The sequence below is a fragment of the Bombus terrestris genome, chromosome 3 (assembly GCF_910591885.1).
Source record: "Bombus terrestris chromosome 3, iyBomTerr1.2, whole genome shotgun sequence".
NCBI lineage: Eukaryota > Metazoa > Arthropoda > Insecta > Hymenoptera > Apidae > Bombus > Bombus terrestris.
Window position 1 is genome coordinate 11,094,536 of NC_063271.1, and position 21,611 is coordinate 11,116,146.

Genomic DNA, 21,611 nt, shown 5'->3' on the forward strand with positions numbered 1-21,611 from the left:
ATGAATAAAGCGCATGAATATCGGCTTTGAGTGGATGGAAAACAAGTACTGCACGCGAGCAAAAATTCAAATAAAGATTTTATTGAAATATAAGGAATCTGTACCAGACAGAACTAAAATTACCGTTTAAATTTGGTACTACCGGGGTTCGCATCGTATATTCCTGCGTAATCGCTGGGTTATCTTTTCACATTTTTTCCTCTCTCCTTGTGTCGGTGTATGTGTATCTGTGTTGACTTCATCTTTTTTTTTTTTTAAATCGTTATAAGTAGAATCTGAATATTTCTATAAGTACAGAAACAATATTGAAGGTACGCGCACAGTCTATCTCAAAGTCTCTAAAGCTAAAAAGGATTTTTCTCCTAGATCTGCAGTTCTGCGATTCTTACATTTACAACTTAAAGGGGTTTCTTGCTTTCCGTTTCTCTATTTACAATTATGATAAACTGAAAGGTCTAAAGCTACGCGTTCTCTCTCTCTCTCTCTCTCTCTCTCTCTCTCTTTCATTCTCACTCTCGCTCTAAAATCGCTCTGTTATCATAGAATTGTAAGTGTTCAACTATTTACAATTTTTACAGAATATTTCTCTCTCAATATACAGAGTGTATTGGTTTACATTACACAACAATTTAATAAACGTGTATTTAAAATTCCTTGCAAATGCGAATTACAAGAAATCGCGCGACCTAACCACACACAAATAGTCCCATTTTCATTTCCCGTTTAAAAAGATAAATCGTTATAATTCTGCTTTTCTCTTCGAAATAGATCGTACATAGTCAATCAGAAAAAAAAAGGAGGAAATATTAAACATTTATTACTAATGTATCGTCGACTTATCATTTTAAATTATAGTTAATCAATTGTAATGTACGACAGAGAAGGAAAGTCTTTCGAACGAGGCTCGTTCTATTCTCATAAAATGGGACGTATTGTGCGCATTAGTCTCTAATACTATACTAAGAATGTAAAAACCAAAAAAACTTTTCTTTCTTTATATTAGTTACAATAAATAAGCAACGTATATGTATTTTTTTCCTTTTAAGATTTACGCTTATACAATTAACCGTATCACGAATTTACTGGTTCCGAAATTGGTGGACACGCGGCGCCAGATGTACGGTGCAGCGGAGGTTAAAAAGAAAAAGAAACATGAAATGAAATAAAAGGAAGAGAATAGAGTCAATCTTTGAAGAAGTTTAACGACATTAATTAATTACATTGTTTGGATAGAAGATCGTTAGAATTTGGTTGTACTCGATTCTCTGTTCAAGATGACCGTTTTCGAGGTAGGAACATTCCTATTTGGTGAATACACGTCGACAACCCATCTTAAAAAAATAAAATGGCCCTCTCTCAAGGATATGCATAAATATTTCTCGAAATACATATTCGTAAGTATATATATCGTTGGAATTAAATGTCGCGTGTATGAAAACGTATAATACGCAGTCAGTCCTTAAATTCAAATGGAAAAAAAGGGAAATGAAAGAAAAGATACCTTTGGAGGTATAAAAAAATGCAACATCTAACACGTTTAAACAATACTTAATCGATTCGTAACAAAAACACCGACAACCGATATAAAACATGTTATATAGATTACAAAGTTATCATGTACTATGTTGTTGATAACGTACATCGTTTTGCTTCCCTTTTTCAGCTTGTTTGTCACTGTGCATTGAACTGTATGTGTATGTATGTAGGTCTGTTTGTGTAAGTGTGATGCTATAACAACTTGAAAAAAAAAAAATCAATAATGCGTTCGTGCCTCTAAACAAATCTAAAATCTACGAACGAATAATACACCTCTTTTCTTTTCTTTTCTTTTTGTGACAAAATATTACTCGCTAAGAAAAAGAGAAAAAAATGAGAGTGATATTCATCAGTTAAATACAATATAATATCATAATGCTGAGAAATACGTCATCAAGATAACATTAGTTCCATTTTTGTTATTTTTGTTTCTATATACTCGAAAATTCATTTTTTTAGTATTTTCTTAAAACGCTTCTACGAAGCTGCTTTGATTATTCTAAAAATGAATTAGAAAAATATTTCTTTCCAGATCTGTACTATTTTACCATAGTAAAATTTGAAATTAACTAATTTACAATGGTATTCCACCATTCTTTATCTTTTTTTTTCTGCAGAATTCTAATACAAGCGGAAATGCAATCAATTGAGAAAATGTTATTTATCCTCTAAAATGTTTCTTTCAGATCTTTTTGCATTTTCTTTTTGTCTGATTTTGGTACAGAGAGTTTACGGTCTATCAAGCGTCTTTAAAATGTACAAGTGTATATCACGATGTGACAGCGACTCATGTACCGTTGTTCTTTCGCGTTTACTTGTCGCATAACGATAGTCTTATTATCTTTTATCCGCTGACTTACACGATAATTTTCTATTCGACACGTCGGAACTGACCGTTCGAATTTTTGTCCCCAATCAAATCCACGTTCAATTTTAGGTTCACATAACATCTTGTTCTAGCAAACTGCGAGTTGAACAATTTCTTTGTAATTACACATAACCTCGATCATCCTCTTCGCAATCACCAAAAAAGAGTCCGTTTTACTTTTTTAGAAAAAGTCTTTATATATATATATATATGTATGTATATATAGCTTGATGTCAATACATACATATCTATGTATGTATGTATATACATATATATATATATACGTATATGTGTGTGTATATATATATGTTCAGCATTTTCGACTCTACACTTCAACGTGTGAAAATAATTTATATTTACAAGCTGGTTCAGTATTAGAAATTCGCATTAAAGCGTCCTTATTTAAAGATCGTTAATAGATATCGCTCTTTGGATCCCTTTCCCGGAAGAATCCTTTTTCAGTCTTGCACTCCCTGATGGTAACGGTCTTCAAATTTACCGTCACGTCTGTAATGAACACCTGATCGGCAACTGGATTCCGCGCGTGCCAGTAATCCGTACCAGGACTTGAAAGAGGGACATACATGTCGGACTTCGAGATTTCCGTCTGCTTCACGCTCGATGTATTGCTATTGTTGCTATTACTGTTGTTGTTATGATTGTTGCTATTGTTATGACTATGATGCCCATTGACGACGGTTGGTAACCTGTTGTTGTTTGTATATGAATCAGTAGGGCTAGGTGACTTGTGACCGTTCGCATCTACTGTCACAGCTCCGTTCGACTTCTCTTGTTTTTGTTCAGACAAGTGCCTCTTTTTGGTAGGCTGTTCCAGAGGCGTGTCTATCTGGGGGGAGAGAGGTGCTGGCGGTGCACGCGGCAGCGAGGGTGGAGGACCGTGAGGCACGTCAGCTTCGGCACGCTTTTTCTCTTGCACCGCTGGAGCTGGTGTCGTTGGCACTGCTGGCAGCGGTTCCTCCGGTGTCGACTTCACGCTTGACGATGACGGCCTCCTGCCGTTTACCTTGTGACTCTGCAACATATTTACAATTATATGTTTGTTATTTTAGAATTTATTTCAATTTATTCTTTATTTAGTTTATTATTTTTTGTCTTCATTATAATATGTGCTACAAATTTTTGATAGATTTCGAAATTATGGACACTTTTAAGATTCGTTGTATATAATTGATCACTTTGTTAATTATCTATAAATCCAAAATATAGATTAGCTCCGATTAAACTCTATAGATAAACTCTATAAGACGAAGAGAAGAAGAGGAATGAATGAATACTTACGTGATAAGAGGGAGACGTTGGGTTACTCTTCAGGGGCAATAGCCGAGGTATTTTGTTTGGAGGAGGACTTCCACTACCGCTGCTTGGACTGCTCGTAGTAATGGTAACACCAATTTTTCCTGATTCTTTGCTGAGAACCTCGGCCTTTCTTTTCGTACCAGTCGGTTCTCTCCTAGGCAGTAGAGGACTGTCTATACTACTATTGGAACAATCTGAATCAACACTGAACGCGGATGCAGATAATTCTGGGGCTGTTGGCGATTCGTGCCCATCGACGGAACTCGGAAGCGTGTCTTCGTCAGGTGCAACGGGATTTAGGCGAGGCGCGGAGGTGCTACCGATAGTTGATTCGTCTTGACTATCTTCTCCGACTCTTTCGTCTCCGCCGGGCTCTTCCTCGACGACCAAGTTTGCCAGAACGTGTTCCTGTGAATTATAAAAATAGTTTAGTTTATTGAAATATTTATATAATTTTACATTAAAAATTATAGAAGAAAATACAATAATTATCTTACTATTAAGAATGGAAAAGGTTTCAATATAATTGAATGAAAGATTAATTTTTAATAATTTCCATTTCCACACATTTAATTAGAAACACATTTAAATGTAATGTCAATAATTTAAATTTGAAAATTTGAATTAGAAAATATGCAGTATGTACTACAGTACACAATAATATATTACTATATTACATATATATAATTTTGCGAACATGAATTGCGAATATGAATAAATTATTTACGCTATATCTAGTATCCCTCCGCCTAGGTCTCCTTGCAGTCACATCTCCACCTTTTTGACTTTCTTCGTATAATTCAATTAACCTGACGTCTAAAATGTTTTCTTCGGGTTCCCATGTGTTGTGTCTGTAAAAAGCGAAAATGCTTACATTCATAATCTATTTTAATGAACCTGTAAACAATTTTATCAATTGTACTTTTAACTTACTTTTTGCTCCATCCTTTCCATTTTACGAAATACTCTACTTTGCCCTACAGGAAACAGAAATCATTCACTTATAAAAGATAATTCATACCAATAAGAATAAAATATGGAAGTGAATCCGACAATTATACACCTCACGAAGATACAGATTCGATATTTTTAATTACTAAATAATTTTATACAGTTCAAAAATTAAGTACCTTTATTAGCGTGTTATTATTTTTGTCATATTTTTAATAATAATTAAAATTTGTTAGAAGCTCATCTATATCAATGCTACATCGAAGTACTTCTAATAAATCAGTATTTTTAGTGTAATATTTTGTAGCTATATTACATGTGCAAGTATAAACAATGGAAATTTAACTATTGTAAAATAAATGTTTATAAGAAACTCCAAGGAGTACTAATATGCACAAATTATTATTCCCTTTATGTTAAGATCGTGAATGTAGAGTAACAAAGAGTAGTATCCTAAACTTGATTTATCATCTATAAAATTATCTGATTAGTTTGCATTCAATGAATTACCATAATATATATCACTTATGTTATTTATACAAGAGGAATGATATTAATATAATCAGTACTTAAATCAGATCAAAATACCCAATATCATACTCATAATTACTCATAAACCCAACGAATTATGTATTGAAAGATAACCAAAATGCGGTAATTGTATCGTTTCTCCATCTAAAAGTAGCCTAACGAAACATCATCCCTTAAATCGTCCCTCCATTCCCGGTACGATGCTTTTACCAAAAGAAAAAAGAGAGAAACGTTTTAATAGAAACCAAAAGATTTTTACAATCTCTACTGAATTGTGCAATGCACATTGCACTCTTTCAAATCTTGCAGATTTGTGACATAGATGCAATGAGAAATCGAGATAAGACTATGACTACGATGTATGACTTTATCCTTTTCATATTAACATACGTACTATATGCAGATGACAATTTGTCATGAGGGCATTTAATACACAATTTTTCTAATAAGAATAATTATAAAATTTCAATACGTGATAAGAGCCAATTATATCCTCTTTCTTTTAACTTATTAAAAATCAACGTAGTGTTAACACCATATTTATCATATTTTCATAAAACGATAATCTTTATAATTTATTTAACTTATTTTTTCAATAATATTGCGTTTACGCAATATTCCTACATTATTTCGCTACTTTATTCTTAATGGATTAATACACTATATGCAGATATCATTTTGCAAGAGGATATTTGATATATGATTAAATTTTTAATTTTTACGTAATTTTAAGAATTGTACAATTCCGATATCACATAAAACGATAAAAGATAGATCTACAATGACTACGACTTTATCCTCTTTGTTTTATTATATACAGGCATAATTTATGACGAACACATTTGATACATAATTTAATTTCTTATTTTTATAGAATTTTTATATAACAAACATAATAGTTATGTATTATGTATGAGTGGTTGTTTGAATTCGTCGACCGATAAAAAGACCCTTGGCGCCAGTCATCGTTGATCACGATGTCAGAATGTGGCCGATTGCAAAGATCCGTTTCGCGCGTCTGCGTCGGAACGACGGATTTTCGAATCCATCTCCGTAGGAGCGTACGGTCGATAAAACGGGCGGCGTTGACTTCCACGAGAACCGCTGATACGGCTCACCTATTGGCCGTCGGCCAACGAACGAAAGCATGCCGACCGCTCTAGGTGCGCAGCTAGTCTGACAGTTGGAAAACAATGACATAACTGTGCAGGTATAGGACACGTTGCTTTATCGCGCATGAGCCGCTCGCAGCTGAGAAATCTCGCGTGTTTTATGTCGATTTACAACGTTGCCAGCCGAGACCATGTCGTTACTCCGAAGATCACCGCCACGGTAAAAACGCATAAATTCTTGCATGAATCGCGACCGTTTTCAAACAACCATATCACAGATAATGGTGCAATAATAAATCAATCAATATTATTGTAAGTTTAATGGGAGATCATTTAGAGGATTCTTCACTTGAAACATGAATGTCAGCGCGTCTTTAATTGAAATATTGAATTTGTAAGTTTGGACGAGAATAATAGACTGTTGTGTATTCACCTTCATATGGTGTGAATATGATCACGAACATGTTATAATATCTCTGGCGCGAATTTTGAATGTTACGAAATTCTGATATTTTAGTTTGTGCCATCATAAGTCGTGATATAAGGAAATGAAACGATTGTCAAATAAAAATTAAAAAATTTTTGTAAAATTAAGTTAATCAGAATTTTAAGTATATTTGTACACTTCCAATTACTATCACGTGTTATACGCTATATATATAGTTATAACCCATTTATCTTTCAGAAGAAAACATTGTTTAGGTTAATTAGCAAGCAATAAGTTTCATAAATTGACTAGAAATTTAGTAATCCTTTCATTTATTACAAAGTTTCATTAAGTGTATCAATAAATTGTAGTAAATTGTAATAAAAGTATCAATTAATAGAATTCGAATAAATTAAATGAATAATGAGTTTGAAAATTAAAAACTAAAAAGAAATTAAAAATTATCTATTTGCAGCGTCAAGAAGTATAACATTTATTTTTCCCGAAAAGGCACGCGGTAATGCATAGATATTTAAAGGCATATTTACAATGCAATGAAATAAATAAACTTAGTATTTCTTATAAAACGTTAATGTACCAATAAAACGTGTCTGTTCGAGTTCGATGAGAGATATCGAGAGCATCGTACATGATAGAAATCGCAACGGGAGGGGCAGAATTGTCGAAACGATAGAGGTGGGAAAGAGAAAGATCACGAAGAGGGGAGGAGGAACCGGCAACGACGCATAGACAAACAGATTCCATGTAGTGGCGCTATCTGCCGGTGACGGTTCGCATTTCTCTTACTTACCCGCTTTTCCCTCTTCTTTATAATCCGTTCCGCGGCGTAAACTCTGTCACCTAGATCCATGTTTCTAATCCTTGTTCGTTAGATCCGTAATAAAAGCTGTTAATATATCCAATAAAAGAGTGGAGGGTGTCACTAAAAAACCACACTGAGTAACGTAACACCATATGTACCTATACCGTAATCTGACCACGATGCTCTAATTTAATCGAGATGACACACCGTGTAAACACAATAAACACGTGTTGTCTCGTATACGAGAAGACTCGGCATTGCTCGATGTTTTTCGCACTGATTGGGACTGAGTCGACCGACTGGTGATTAGAGTGGCTGCTATTTCAGCAGCGAGGCGGCAATGCGACCGATGTTTTTTGAAAGGCCAGTAGTCGCGGCAAGACCGGCGAACACGAGCGAAGTCGGCGTACACGCACGTCCCATCGGGAAGGGAATTTCAAGCGGCACAGTTTGCGCGCCGCGAGTTTCTTCTACGTGTGTTCACCTTACGGATAAATCTGCGTACGATATTTGTCGAGGAATACGAGTACGCTCGACTTGTGTGTCTCGTCTCCGAATTGGTATCGAGACTTATAGTGGTGCCTGGTGTTGGCCGGCAACACACGTTTTCTGCTTCTGCTGGTGCTGCTACTCCCTTCGTGCAAGATCGGGGTTCGTGACGTCAGCAATTCCCCCTCACCTCGTAAACACCAAACATGGCCGTCGTACGGATATACGCTGATCGAGTGCGTCCGAAACTGATGGTGAAAACTAACGTCGATATAGGCACTGGAAACTCGTGGATACGTGTACGAAGTGCAGTAGGACGTTTTAAAGCCTCGTGAACGGCGTTGAGTCTGTCTATATACGAATATGTAAAAACTGGAGCGATCGACTCACAGCGTCTAGCACATTCTGCGGATCGAGGCCGACTAGAGCCGAGGTCTGCCGAACTCCCCTCGCAAGCTTAGTGGACTCGCCCGACCCGCTCGAGGTTAGGAGGGGAGGGGGTAACGGTAGAGAAAGAGTATCAGAAGGGGAAGGGAGAAACTCTCAACGGTACGTGCGCCGCGCATACAACGGAGAGAGAAAGATAGAGAAAGCAAAAGAAGGAGAGTGTGATTGAGTGACCGAGGACGAGAAGGGTGGGGAGAAGAGGGAGAGAAGAGCAAGCGCAATGGAGGTAGAAAAGAGAGACGGCGCGACCAGGAGCGCCGTCCTCGGAACAAGAAAGCTGCCTGCCTGCTTGCCTGCCTGCCGCCTGCCTGCTAGCCAGCCACCCCAAGTTCCCTTCTAGGTACGTGTATGCGTATATTTGTGTGAGAGACCAGTCGATGCAACGTTGCCAACTCTATTTCGTCGATAGCACCGCACCAAATGTCACTGGCGTATTACCCGATCAACTCGAGAATCGACTATGCCGTCGTTACGTTTATCACTTGTTATCACAAACAAAACGAGTCGATCGATGTGTCCTTCTAGAAACACACACGTGATTTAATCACGATGTTTCAAGCGATCAAGGTACCGCTTTTGCCGTGTCGATTCGCGCCTACGATCTGGCAACACTGTATCCTCTTGCGACGTACTGTCACACACTACATAACACTACCGCACGGCATCGCATACGATGCTTTTATAATAAACAGACGTTTTCGAACGGACTATTCGTAAAAATCGGAAACTCGCCGGAATGATAACGCACGGTATCGAGTACGATCAACGTAGAATAGAGCGCGTCGCAGTAAAACCGGCGGCACTGTTCGTGAAAACGTGTGCAACCTCAACGGATCCCGAAACGAGAGTGTCCTCTCCGTGCCGACGAACACATAGGGAGAGCGGTTCAGCAAAGGAAAAGGAGAGGGATACAAAAGGAGTGAGAGAGCCAGATGGGGGAACCTCTGCTCTTCTCCGTCCTTCGGCGCAAATAGCAGGATAAAAAAGCTACGACAGTGGCGCTCGATTGGTGGGATTCTCGAGGCGCTACCAACGCTTCTAACCCCGCTGAGCACGGCGACCAATCGACGAGTGGCACAGCCCACGTCCGTTCCCCTCGACTCGTCGAGAAGGCGGGCTCACGGACGATCGTCGGTCGACGGTTCAGTTCGAGGTCCCCATCGCCGTGCCGCGCGCGTCCCTGTATTCCCCTTCGACAACAGCCTTTCCGTTTTGCCGCAACTTTCCCCCTCTGTGTATGTTCAAACAGAGACAGCAAATTCTCTCCCTCCCCATCACACTCTTCCCCTCGTGTAGGAAACCCGAATAGCGGAGCGCGCTACCGTGCCACCGGTCATATCTCGCTCTCTCTCTTTCTCTTTAACGCCCACGGGTGTGTAAAGCCGTATATACCGCGTATGTGCTGTCGCGTAGGGCGGGCACGTGGGTGAGGGGCACAAGGGGAAGTACATATATACACCATTTACATATATACATTTATATATATATGTACAAGCGCACATCGTCACAAGCATTTCCCCTCTTCGTAGCCACGTCGGCGGTGGCCGACCACCGTCGGTATTGAAATATCCTGGCCCTGGAGAGCCAAGTAGCCGTGCAGCGATGCCGCTTCTCTTTATAACCACTACGCTCTGCACCAAGAGACCGATCTTCCTTTCCTTTCCTCTTCCCCACCCTTTCTCATCGCATGCACCTTTCCTCTTTCTTCGTCTCTTTGTCTGCGTCTTCCGTCCTCCCTCCATTCTCTCTTTACACCCTTCCCCCTTTGTTCTCCGTCTGACTGTAATGTTGGTAATCCGTCTCTCTTGCCTTCTGTGCCCTTGTTCGGTACGGTTTGTCGCGGGATGGGTGTTGCGTACCCTCTTTTACGACTTCACTTTTCCCCTTCTTCCTTTTCGCCGTCCGATTCGAGTTTCGCCTCCCTTTGAAGCGCAATCAATTGTTGGACGAAGTGTTGTGCGCAACCCTATGACCGACGTACAAAAGCAAAAATGCCAGCGTGCGTCGCGCGCTCGGCTTTCTCGAGTCGCGCGCTATTGCGCAACCATGAAATACACAAAGCCGATGTAGATGGCGTGCCGCGGGTACGCAGCTTATGGCATGTCCCCTCCTTTTCCTTCTTTCCCCTGCATAAGCAATGCTCTCCTTTGTTCTTCGTCGTCGTTGTCGCTGCTGTAGTGCACGCTTTTAAAGTAACCTCCTTAATCTCCTTAACACTGCCATCAGGATTCTGTTTAAAGTAATCTTTGGTTATTTCAAATTTCCAAATGATTCAAACGCGACATATTTAACTTTGTTACTTCGGTTTACACGACAATCTACACGTGACAAATCTGGGATGAGAGCTGATTTAATTTTAGAATCCGATACTGATTGTGTAATAACAGTATTACGAAATGACGAAACCTGTGTGTATGTCTTTTAACTGCGTTGGTATCTTAACAAGCACATTCTATGGTCCATCTAATTCGCACGTGTTTTGTTGATATATGCCTTGAAGCGTCGCCGTACCATCTTTATGGTTATGAGCGAAGATATATGACTGCAAAAGAAATAAAAGGAACAAGCAAGCACGTAGAAGTAGCATAGCGACCAAGAGATGGCGGCTAGCTAATTAAAGCTGCGCAAGAAAGCGATAAGCAAAGGCAAACGCGCACGGAGTCGCAGCGCACGCGACTAAAGATACGGGAGAACGATGAGGCCACTGATTCGTGTTTCTCATTATGCGGGCCGTCCATCGCGGACACGGCAACGTCGAAAGCAGGGCGTGGCGCGTTCTTCGTGGATCTAATGGTACGTCAGGATCCGCTTCAAAATCTTCTATCAAATGTTGAAATCGTTTCTATGATGAGTCACTTTTGAAGATTAACAAAAACGTCACGCGTTTATTCTCTGTCCAACGAGTCGAGCCGGAAACTGTAAATAAAACCACGTGATCTAAATCTAGAGAAAAATAATCTAGCGTACAATATTTGGAATTTTGAGATACTAAAAAATAGAAAGTTACACTAACTTCTTAAATGAGAAAATTGAGTGTATCTACTAAGTTAGATTGACCAACATTGTCGTTAAAAAACAATTACATTAAATTTATCAACTCAGTTTAAAAATATACCTTATTATACTTATAATAATTTACCTTCCCTTATTCAACTCAGTGAATCATTGCTGTATCATATTTATGATCTATACCATCCTTTCTGCTCGTAAATCATGTTTGAGGTTACGAAGAAATGGTGGATAGGTTAAGAGACAGTTTACACGTATTTATGCAGGAATAATGGCTAATGTAGCCGAGTAAACAACATAAAGAGAGATAAAGGGAAACGTTTGGTGTTATACATACCGTATGTTATTGCTGAAAACATCACATCGAAGATTATCGATCGTGAATATTAGAAAATCGATCGAAACTCGCTGGATTCTGCAACTATGAAACAATAAGCTTGACAACGTTGCATGGAATTGTTGGTATTGTTTCACACGTAAGATCGAATAATATTCAATATTCACGACAATTCTTTTTTATTATTCCAATATCGTATAAGCTATCTGTCAAAAGCAATCAGTGTTGCAAGCCGCTCTGTATTGCATATGGTATTGCATGAATACGAGAATCGATACATCTCGCACATCGACTTTACATCCTTTGCTAGTTAATAGCAGTGGGAAATCGAATATCGAGTAACTTACAGGAGCATCATACAATAGCCATCTTAACTTTTTCGATCTAGTTTATCGTGTAGTTTCTAGATTACGACTAGTTGGGTTTAGTTAATCGATAGATAACTAATAGGTATTGATAAGTGATAAAGGGAAATGTAAAAAGTGACATTTTGTAGTGAATTACTTGTACATAAAGCTATAATAGAATATGCGTTCGAGTAGTTTTGACGTGCGCGCGCGTTCCCTCGAGAGAGACCAGGAGAACTGAGTTCGAGCAGTCGTCTCGTGGAAAAAGTGACCATTTAATAACTCAGGATGGAATTATGATATCAAGGTAACGTTTTCTACGTAACATTCTCTACCATTTGTCATGTTTATTTATATAAGGGTCATCTTCATCCGATAAGTAGTTTTTTAAATAATCGATGTTTTAGGTTAGCGTACTTGGAGACATTTTCAAGTCCATTTCAGAGATTCGGAACTCGTTTACTATATTCCTCTTCTTCATTATCCGCCATTTTTGTTACCATTATTCTCTTCTAAGACTCTATTGGTGGAAATCTAACACAATTTTTAAACCTAACCAATTACGAAACGAGAAGCGAAATGAATTCAAACTATTAACTACTCGTAAATCTTGACGAATCATATCGTTCTGTACGAGTGCTATGTTTTCGTATATGTACTTACATATCATTATGTGTAAATGTATTAATTATATGTAAATGAATTATCGGTTTTCCAAGACAGTATATGCATTTTATAATGCGCAGTAGATGCCTGTGTACGTAAAAGATTAATCGCGTGTCAATCGCATATAATAGTGATGCCTCGATTACGTATGAAAGGAATATTCATACCTATATGTTTCCTTTTCGACCTTTCGAAAATCGACTCTACTATTTTTTTCTGTCTTTTTTATTTATCTCCATTTGATTTTCATTTGGGTCGTTCGAAAGCGAGAACTCGATGAATCTTTCATACGATATGGCGTTTGATATGTATTGTTCTGAATCCATTCGTGTAACCGACACTACGGATTTGTAAATTTTTCACGTTGCTCGTGTATTCTCGACCGATATCGTACTCTTTTACCGCCCTGCTGGATCAACCGGCTGAATTTGTAACGTGAATCTTAACAGTGAGTTGTAGACAAACTATGCGTTCTTCGAGTGCTTAATATCCATTCATGTCATGGAAGAAGCGTCACTTATACGTAGTAATTTTATTACTGTTCGCGCGTGAAGCAGACAATCCTTGTTTGACAATTAGCGTGGTTTCAAGATTTTCGACACATAATCCATGTATAAATGTGGTCAATTTAGAATTTGGTTAGGATGTTTTCTTATTCTTATTCGTAGATAGTATATCTGATAGCATGATTTAGAATTGTTTACTACTCGTATTAGATATATAGGAATTATATAGTTTCGCTCCTTTATATTAGCGAAATGTCTTTTGATGTTCGATATCAATTTTAATTGAGAAATTTCGATCAATTATGTTATAATTATATTATCAATTAAATTATCAGTATCAGTAGAGTACAATCCTTTTAGAACTAGATATCCTAATGTGTCTAATTTATTCATATTTAAGTTTCTACCTAAGACGTTCTTACTCTTTCCTAGAAAAGATACGATCTATTTTTCGCATGTGTCGCTTAATGTTCATGCTAATTACTTAAATTACACATAAGTATTTAGTACTGTAAGAAACATAGGTACTTCCAACTATATTATACGCTTCAGCTGTTGCTTATTCATTCAAGACAATAGAGTGCGAGTAAGATTAAAGTGAATAACAAATTCACTTTTTCCACACTTGCTATTTAAGCGACTTTCACAATTACCTGCACATAACGCGTCAATTTATCAGCCCTTGCTTATCATCCTTGGCTACCTAAGTACCTGAGAAAGGTGCCAGCGATACAGTTTTTACCTCGTTTCTTATCACGATCAATTCATCATCGTCTAGGCTTAACACTGCCGCCATCAAGTTAACACGGCTTTCTTCTATTTTTAGGCGGTGTTTTAATGGCCGAGTGGCGCTTACCATCGTCGGTGATTCGTCAAGCATGCATTCGCCTTGTAGACACCCGGTAGACGAGCAACTACCCACGTAAGTTCGATTATTAATTCAGCGGCGGGAGCGCGCGGCGCATAGGCTTGGCGCAATGTGCCGCTCTTTATACGGACCGACGCATAACGCGTTGTATTAGCAGCGTGACAACGAGCTTGCGAACATCCCTTAACACTTTCGAGGTGGATTTTTCTTGCAACAATGGTGACAAGCATTAGACTGCGGATGTTTATGCAAATTAATGGAACCTAAGCAAAGACTTGTTTCACACGATAAATATTACAATAGGTATATAGTATACGATAATAAATATTATAATACCGTACTTTGGATATTTTATACATTTTTTTATATTATGAACATTCTGCACATTTTTCTAAATTTTCCATCAGTTTATTTTCTTATAAATAAATGCGCAGTTGGATCATGATACAATAGCATGGTCTGTAATAGTTAAAAATTTTAAAGACGTATGTTATGTATATGGTCCCATACTTATATGTATAATCTAGTTCTAGGTTCTAGTAGACATCAGAGATGTTAGAAAAACTATAGGTAATAATCCAGAGTAGATTATGGTCTCGAAAGGTCTTAAATAACATGTTTAAAATTAATAGAAAATTAAAATAGTGTAGAATTTAAATAAAAGTATGTTATGGCATTGAGAAAACGATGAAATAGAATTATATGCAGGTATATCTATAATCTATAACATGAAGATGGAAAGAAGTCTCGTGGGACGATACAGTGGCAAGGGACGTACTGCCTTCCATTGCTCAGTGTCACGCGTTGCTACATTGCTTTGTCTGTGTATGTGACACCTTCGGCCAATATGCGTGCTTAACTTTACGATTGTGTTGAGTCTGTCAAAAACGACCAATCACATCCGCATTCCTTCCAAAAGACCTTTTTCCAACTCTGATTTGACTTCATTACCTATTATGTACTACTATATATGTAATAATTACATATATAATACACAAAACATACTAGCATGTGTTCTTCGAAATCATTTATGAAAGGAAAACTCATTACACGTATGATAGAATTGTTTGAAAAAGTCATTTAAATGTAATATTTATACCTACATACAGTGCGGTAGTCGTATTAAACTGATTCAGGGCTCACAGCGCCTGCAAATCTTAGGATCGTAAAGGGAACGATATAAATTGGGTGACTTTGTTACTTGATCCTCCATGCAGTTCAAGTGTTATCCAAGGGATTTCCGTGTACAGACTGAATGAAGATAGGTAGTATGGTGGTTGGAATATGTCGCTGGAAGAAATATAGCGAGCTGCTGAACTAGAACATTAAATAAATAGCATAATCTGGATCACACGTGATATTGTAGCTAGGTTTTTCAATGGAAACTATTAGATCTAAAGCAAAACAGTACTTAATGAAATTGCAACTGCGGTTTTAGATACTTATTTTCTTCCTCTTTGCTTAATTCGCTCGAGTATTCTCAAGCATTACAAACTTTAGCCTCTGATCGATTTTACAATCTCGCTATATTTCTTTCATCAAGTACACAATCGGCTATAGGATAATTTCTTGTGCTTCACATTTCTGATCAACTTGCAAAATTCGATAAACATTCTTCTTTTCCTTATAGGAGTATCGCGCGATAGGCATTTTACTTTTACAGAAATGCTTTATACATCATAGTTAACGGTTCCTTCGTATTTCTTATATTCTTTATAAATATATGGATTACATCTAATTAAGAAATCAAAGTAAGCACAAATGTAACAAAGTAGGAATCCGGATACTCGCGAGTAATAGCGTACACAGTATCTTTGTACTTTACATAGTCAATTACCGAGGAAAGTGAACGAATCGACTCAGACAGATACATTTTCAGATTCGTGTCAAATTTTGCCCATGCGGTGGCGATAGTTGAGTTCTCTCGCGATGTCAATAAAATTTTTAAACCTTTCGCATAAGACACACGATATATTCATAAAAGATACCTCTACAAGCGTTGGACAAATTTTCGTGAGCAACAATAGCTGTAATATTATACTAATCTTATAATATCAGAATCTCGTTGTTCGCCTTAAGAAAAGTGAATGGGGATAGTAACGGCCAGTTAGCGAGGCATATGTATCCTATCGCGAATAGCCACGACACGACGTAACGTGCAACGTGAATGTACCTACGTCGTGGTGTTGTTATCAGCGCCGTGTTATCGCGCGAACTCGTCTCACGGCGCTTAAGTGCGTTCTGTTGGCTTGCGAGTAGCGTCGCGACTCCCACGTGTACGTGTATGCGCGCGCGCGCGCGCTCGCTCGTAATCGCGCGAGTACCAGTGAAAAACCTCTCGACGCTCGAGAGCCTCCGCTGATTAGGTAACGGCGAACGAGTATCTTTTTTGCTTGGTCGTTCGCCTGGAAACGAACGATGTTCGAGTCTCGGTACGTTCGTTTCGATCGTCTGCGAAAATCCCTTCTTTCCATCTTTCGTGTATCTTTCCTAAAGTTTGTAAGCGCACAGAATCGGCGTTTAGCTTTTGAAAATTATAATCCGAACACATCGAGGACCAATAAGGTAGTCTCTGATAATTGACAACTTCGATATTTTGTTCCGCTGTAGCTGAATGATATTATAATACATTAAATACATTATGTAAATTCTTCATAAATAATACATTTGTGGTAATGGTCCTTATATGCGAAAATAACGAGGATTATTAGGATCACAATAACGATGAACTATATGAGATTTGGTTTGTTACGACGTTAGATCGATGAATTTTCCGGCCAAGTTTCACTCGAATAAAATGTAGGAACGCGTTTGATAACGTCTTTGTGGCTATATAATTACACGGGTATATAATTCCGCGTTTTCACGCTTTAGAAGAGAAATTAGTGATACGAGCGTGATGGAAATATTATTAACCGTTTGGGGAAAATTCGCACTGGATGTATGTTTAGTCTTTGTTTCATTCAAGTGTGATTTCGATAGAAAATATTTTCTGATATAATGAAGTTGTTACTAAAACGCGGATTTTTATGCATTTATGCAAGAATGTAGAAAATATTCAAGATATACGATATTTGTTATTATATTTAGTGAAATATAGAGTGATATAGAGTGAATTATATTGGTTAGATATTAGCTTAGTACAGATATTTAGTGATATAGAGTGTTCTATGTAGATTTCGTTTTCTTAATTGTTTCCATAAATATACGAATTTATAGAAATATTCATAATTCAACACCTGTGTTACCCGATTCGTCGGTTTGTTACGTATTGAGTTGAATTACCGATATATTGTAAGGTTTACGATCCAGTGATATAGCGCGCATGAAATATTCCGAATCGAGCGGCTAAAAGGTTAAACGGGAAGCTATTTTTCTCTGATCGTTACAGTATCGTTTCATCTAATAACGCGAGGATGTAATAAAGATAAGCTGGCCACTCAGAAATTACGCAATACCGGCAATAATGGCGCATAAACTGCATATACAACTTCGTTCATCATTATATAGCATCGATGTTACAGACAGATCAAAATTCTCTACTCTAAGATTTTCCATCCTTAAATAAATAAACAACAAACGAACGTAATCGCAAGTTCTCCGCTCTGTATTTAGCGTAAATTGAAAGTTAATTTTCCTACAAACTTTCATCTTACGATCGTTATTCTTTTCCTAAAGAACTAATCGAAGGATGTTACAGACAGACCAAAATTCTCCACTCTAAGATTTTCCATCCTTAAATAAATAAACAACAAACGAACGTAATCGCAAGTTCTCCGCTCTGTATTTAGCGTAAATTGAAAGTTAATTTTCCTACAAACTTTCATCTTACGATCGTTATTCTTTTCCTAAAGAACTAATCGAAGGATTCCTAGAAGAAATCAAATTTATCCATTGATTTTCCTACTTTGCACGAATTTTTGTTTCTTTTAAATCCTTCACTACGATATGTTTCTTCGGCACATCATCACACGAGCGTCAGATATATCTGACTATCACAAGTATTCACTCGTTTCGTCATTTAAATCAACACGTTTAATATTCACCACAGACCAAACATTAAGAAATTTGTTATTTCATTAAGAACACCAAGTTCGCAATATCTTTATTTGATCTTTGGAACACACGACTCGTATCAATTTCATGATTAATTGTCTTAATCGTTACACCGTGTTATTAATCTCTTCAACTATGTATTCTTGAGAAACGTTGTTTGTTTTAGAAGGAATTAATTCTTTAATCTTCATATCCTCTTACTAATATATATATAGAGATGTACATATATCTATCGTTATTGATTTAAATATGTTCGTAATAGAGATGAATGAATTGTAATGACGCTTGGACTAAAGTCGATTCTCGTAATGAATGGCTATACGGTTATTCGACTGTAGTTGAATGTCACAGCGTAAAAGATAATTATGTATATTCAAGCTCATAAAATATGATTAATGATATTAGGTTACGGCAAGAAATGGGTGAATTTGGAGAACGTTATATACGGAAAGCCTCTAAAAATGATTAGAAAATCTGTAGTAAATAGTTTGCACTTTCAATGGATCTCATTTAAAATTCTATATCTACACCGTTTTTAATTTCGTTATCTTAATACTCGTTGTATTATGACGTCGTTTGGTTGTAGGTTTTCAGTAATGAACGTGGCACGACAGGATTATCTTTTTAACGATATGATGCACGATCACGCTATAGCAGATTCTAGATGGATGCGAAAGTTCAATCAAGTTCTGACGCGATAAAAGTATAACAAATATTTGCAATATTTCTATCCAGTTTCTATGCGTCTACGTATCCGCTTGAATGCTAATAAATCGCGATTGCTATGTTCTCTCATATTTAAATTTTCTAGACTAATCACCGTATCTTCTACAAATATTCTTGCGAGCTTGTACTGTGTTTCTGAAATGTCGTATATAGATAACATAACGTGCAATGACGTATATAGACTGTAATTAGGAGAATGAAATATAAACGAGAATGCGGTTTTTTTTTACTGAAATAAATCATTCATAGTTATAACGTAGAATCAGTTTCCCTATTTTGCGTTTATAATTTATTCAAGAAAATCGTTCGTAGTTATAATACTAATTTCTATTTACATCTACGATTTACTTAGAAGAATCGTCTGTAGTTATTATTTACACGCAACTAGCTTCTATTTAAGTGCGTCGTAATTTATTTAAACAAAAATAACGACGGATAATATCACAGAAACGTTGAGTTAAAATTTTGCATCCATGTAATACAAAGATCGAGATCAAACAATATAAAGGCGGAGTCGTAGAGAGTCAGAATCGAGCAACGAGATCGCAACGACGACGTTTATGTTCGGCCGTCTGCATCGGTTGTAACCGCTTTTGTCACTATGCAAGCGCTACCAAATGGTTTCCGTTTGGCAACCAGCGCTCCGAGCGAAATTCAGCGGCGCGGCGTCGAAAACGGTCGTTGGCTCGCTGCTAGCGTCGCACGATAACGCGTGGGAAGACGCCGAGGACGTTCCTTTTTGTCGCGCGAGCAGCGGCGCGTGTTGGTCGACGATAAATAGAGACAATGTGCGCGACACGCGATAGATATCGTATCTCGATCGAAGCCTCGACACTCGTTCGATTATCACGCGCGCTTTCTCCGACCAGATCGAGTAGCATTCTCCAAGATAAACTTTAGACTTTAGACATCAAACAATTTCTCGGATCGTCCTTCGTCGATGTACCTAGAACAAATCGTCGATTCGTGTTTTTCTTAATATTTTATCGACCGGCTATTTTTCGTTAAATATCAAACGATCCGAAGTAGAACCAGACCGCGGAATTTTATGTAAATCCATCTCAATCAAACATCGTTTTCGATTGATTTTAGGAAACAGAAAGGATAACGTTTTAGGAAGATTTTTCCTATGGAATTGACACGAAAAATCATGTACTTAAATATATACTGATGATAATCATGTATTTTGTGCAAACTCAAGATACTCTTTATCATTAGAAGGCTACGTAGAGTTGGGTTGAAAATGACGATAGAACGCGGCGGGGTTAATAAGAGAAAAATTTCCGCTGTTTCGTAGTCCTCGTAAAACAGGAAAAATTTGATTGTATCGATATTTATGGGAAGGATATGGGACTCGGTGATCGCGCTTCGGTATATTCAGCGAGCGTGCCGCTAATTGGCACGATCATTATTCAATTACGAAATAGATTTTCGCACGCGACGGCGAACACCAGCTGATACTGTTTCCACGTGTTTTCCATCGATATCGTCCATTAATTCTATTCACGTACGATCGACAGATGATGTTGGTAATTAGATAGACGACGAAACGTTACGGTTGGTCGCGATAGTCGAATTGGACGACCCACTTTGTATCCAATACGCTCCGGTATACGGCGTATACGTACGTAGTTGTTCACTCGATCAAACGATTTAATTCGATCAATGAAAGCCGTGATTTCGGTGATCTTCGTGGCTGTAATTGGACCTGTTATTTTGAAAGATTATTACGTGTATGAAACACGATGCTTTCTGTGCGTAGGTATTAGATCATCCAGGAAGTTTCGAGTTACTTTGTATGTTTAACATTAGGCGTAGAAGTTGCACGTCTTTTCTAGATAAATGCATCATTTATTTATCAATTTGGCTTTTCGATCAATGTTAGTTTATTCAAACGATAGAAGATTGTTTTCGCTGCAAGTTAAAGCAAATTTCTACTTAGTTTGAGCCGAGTTTCTTTTTTAAAATCTCCAGGATGTCAAAGGAAAGATCAAAATTATCCTTTGCCAAACCTCCGATACCATTTTCTGCAAGTTAATCTACTTTTAACAAAGAATCGTACAAAATCTCGTAATTTTTATACCTGATCTGATATTACATATATTTTACCATTTTCTGCAAGAAATTATCCTTCCAATACCATTTGCTGTAAGTAAATTTAACTTCGACAAACAATTGTACATAATCTCTTCATAATTTCTGTAGCTAATGTGATACATATTATATTCGACGATTTTCTGCGGGAAATTATCCTTCGCAGAATCTTCAATGGCATTTTGTACAGTTTAATCTAACTTCATAAAAGAATCGTACAAAATCTCATAATTTTTGTACCTGATCTAATACTACGTATATCTAACAATCTTCTGAAAGAAATTGTTCTTTGGAAAAGTTCCAATACCATTTCCTGCAAATGAACTTAGCTTCGAAAAAGAACTGTACAAAATCTCCTGATAATTCCTGTAGCTAATGTGATACATATATTCGGCGATTTTCTGCGGGAAATTATCCTTCGCAGAATCTTCAATGGCATTTCGTACAGTTTAATCTAACTTCATAAAAGAATCGTACAAAATCTCATAATTTTTGTACCTG

At 37.4% G+C, this 21,611-nt stretch overlaps 1 protein-coding gene and 1 long non-coding RNA gene across 3 annotated transcripts in view; one reads left to right on the plus strand and one right to left on the minus strand.

Annotated features, from left to right (window-relative positions):
• Positions 1-60: 60 nt before the first annotated feature.
• Positions 61-9,439, minus strand: LOC100649569 (polycomb group protein Pc). The gene is made up of 5 exons (XM_003394529.4): positions 7,554-9,439; positions 4,655-4,698; positions 4,449-4,572; positions 3,704-4,129; positions 61-3,437 (listed from the first exon to the last, which is right to left on the minus strand). Exons 1-5 carry the CDS (start codon positions 7,611-7,613, stop codon positions 2,817-2,819), a joined length of 1,275 nt encoding a protein of 424 aa, XP_003394577.1. The 5' UTR covers positions 7,614-9,439; the 3' UTR covers positions 61-2,816.
• Positions 8,704-21,611, plus strand: part of LOC125384701 — a 163,891-nt gene continuing 150,983 nt past the window's right edge. For both annotated transcript variants that reach the window (XR_007223391.1, XR_007223392.1), the window contains exons 1-2: positions 8,704-8,841; positions 14,193-14,288. This is a non-coding gene — a long non-coding RNA (uncharacterized LOC125384701). The remainder of the gene's footprint in view (positions 8,842-14,192; positions 14,289-21,611) is intronic.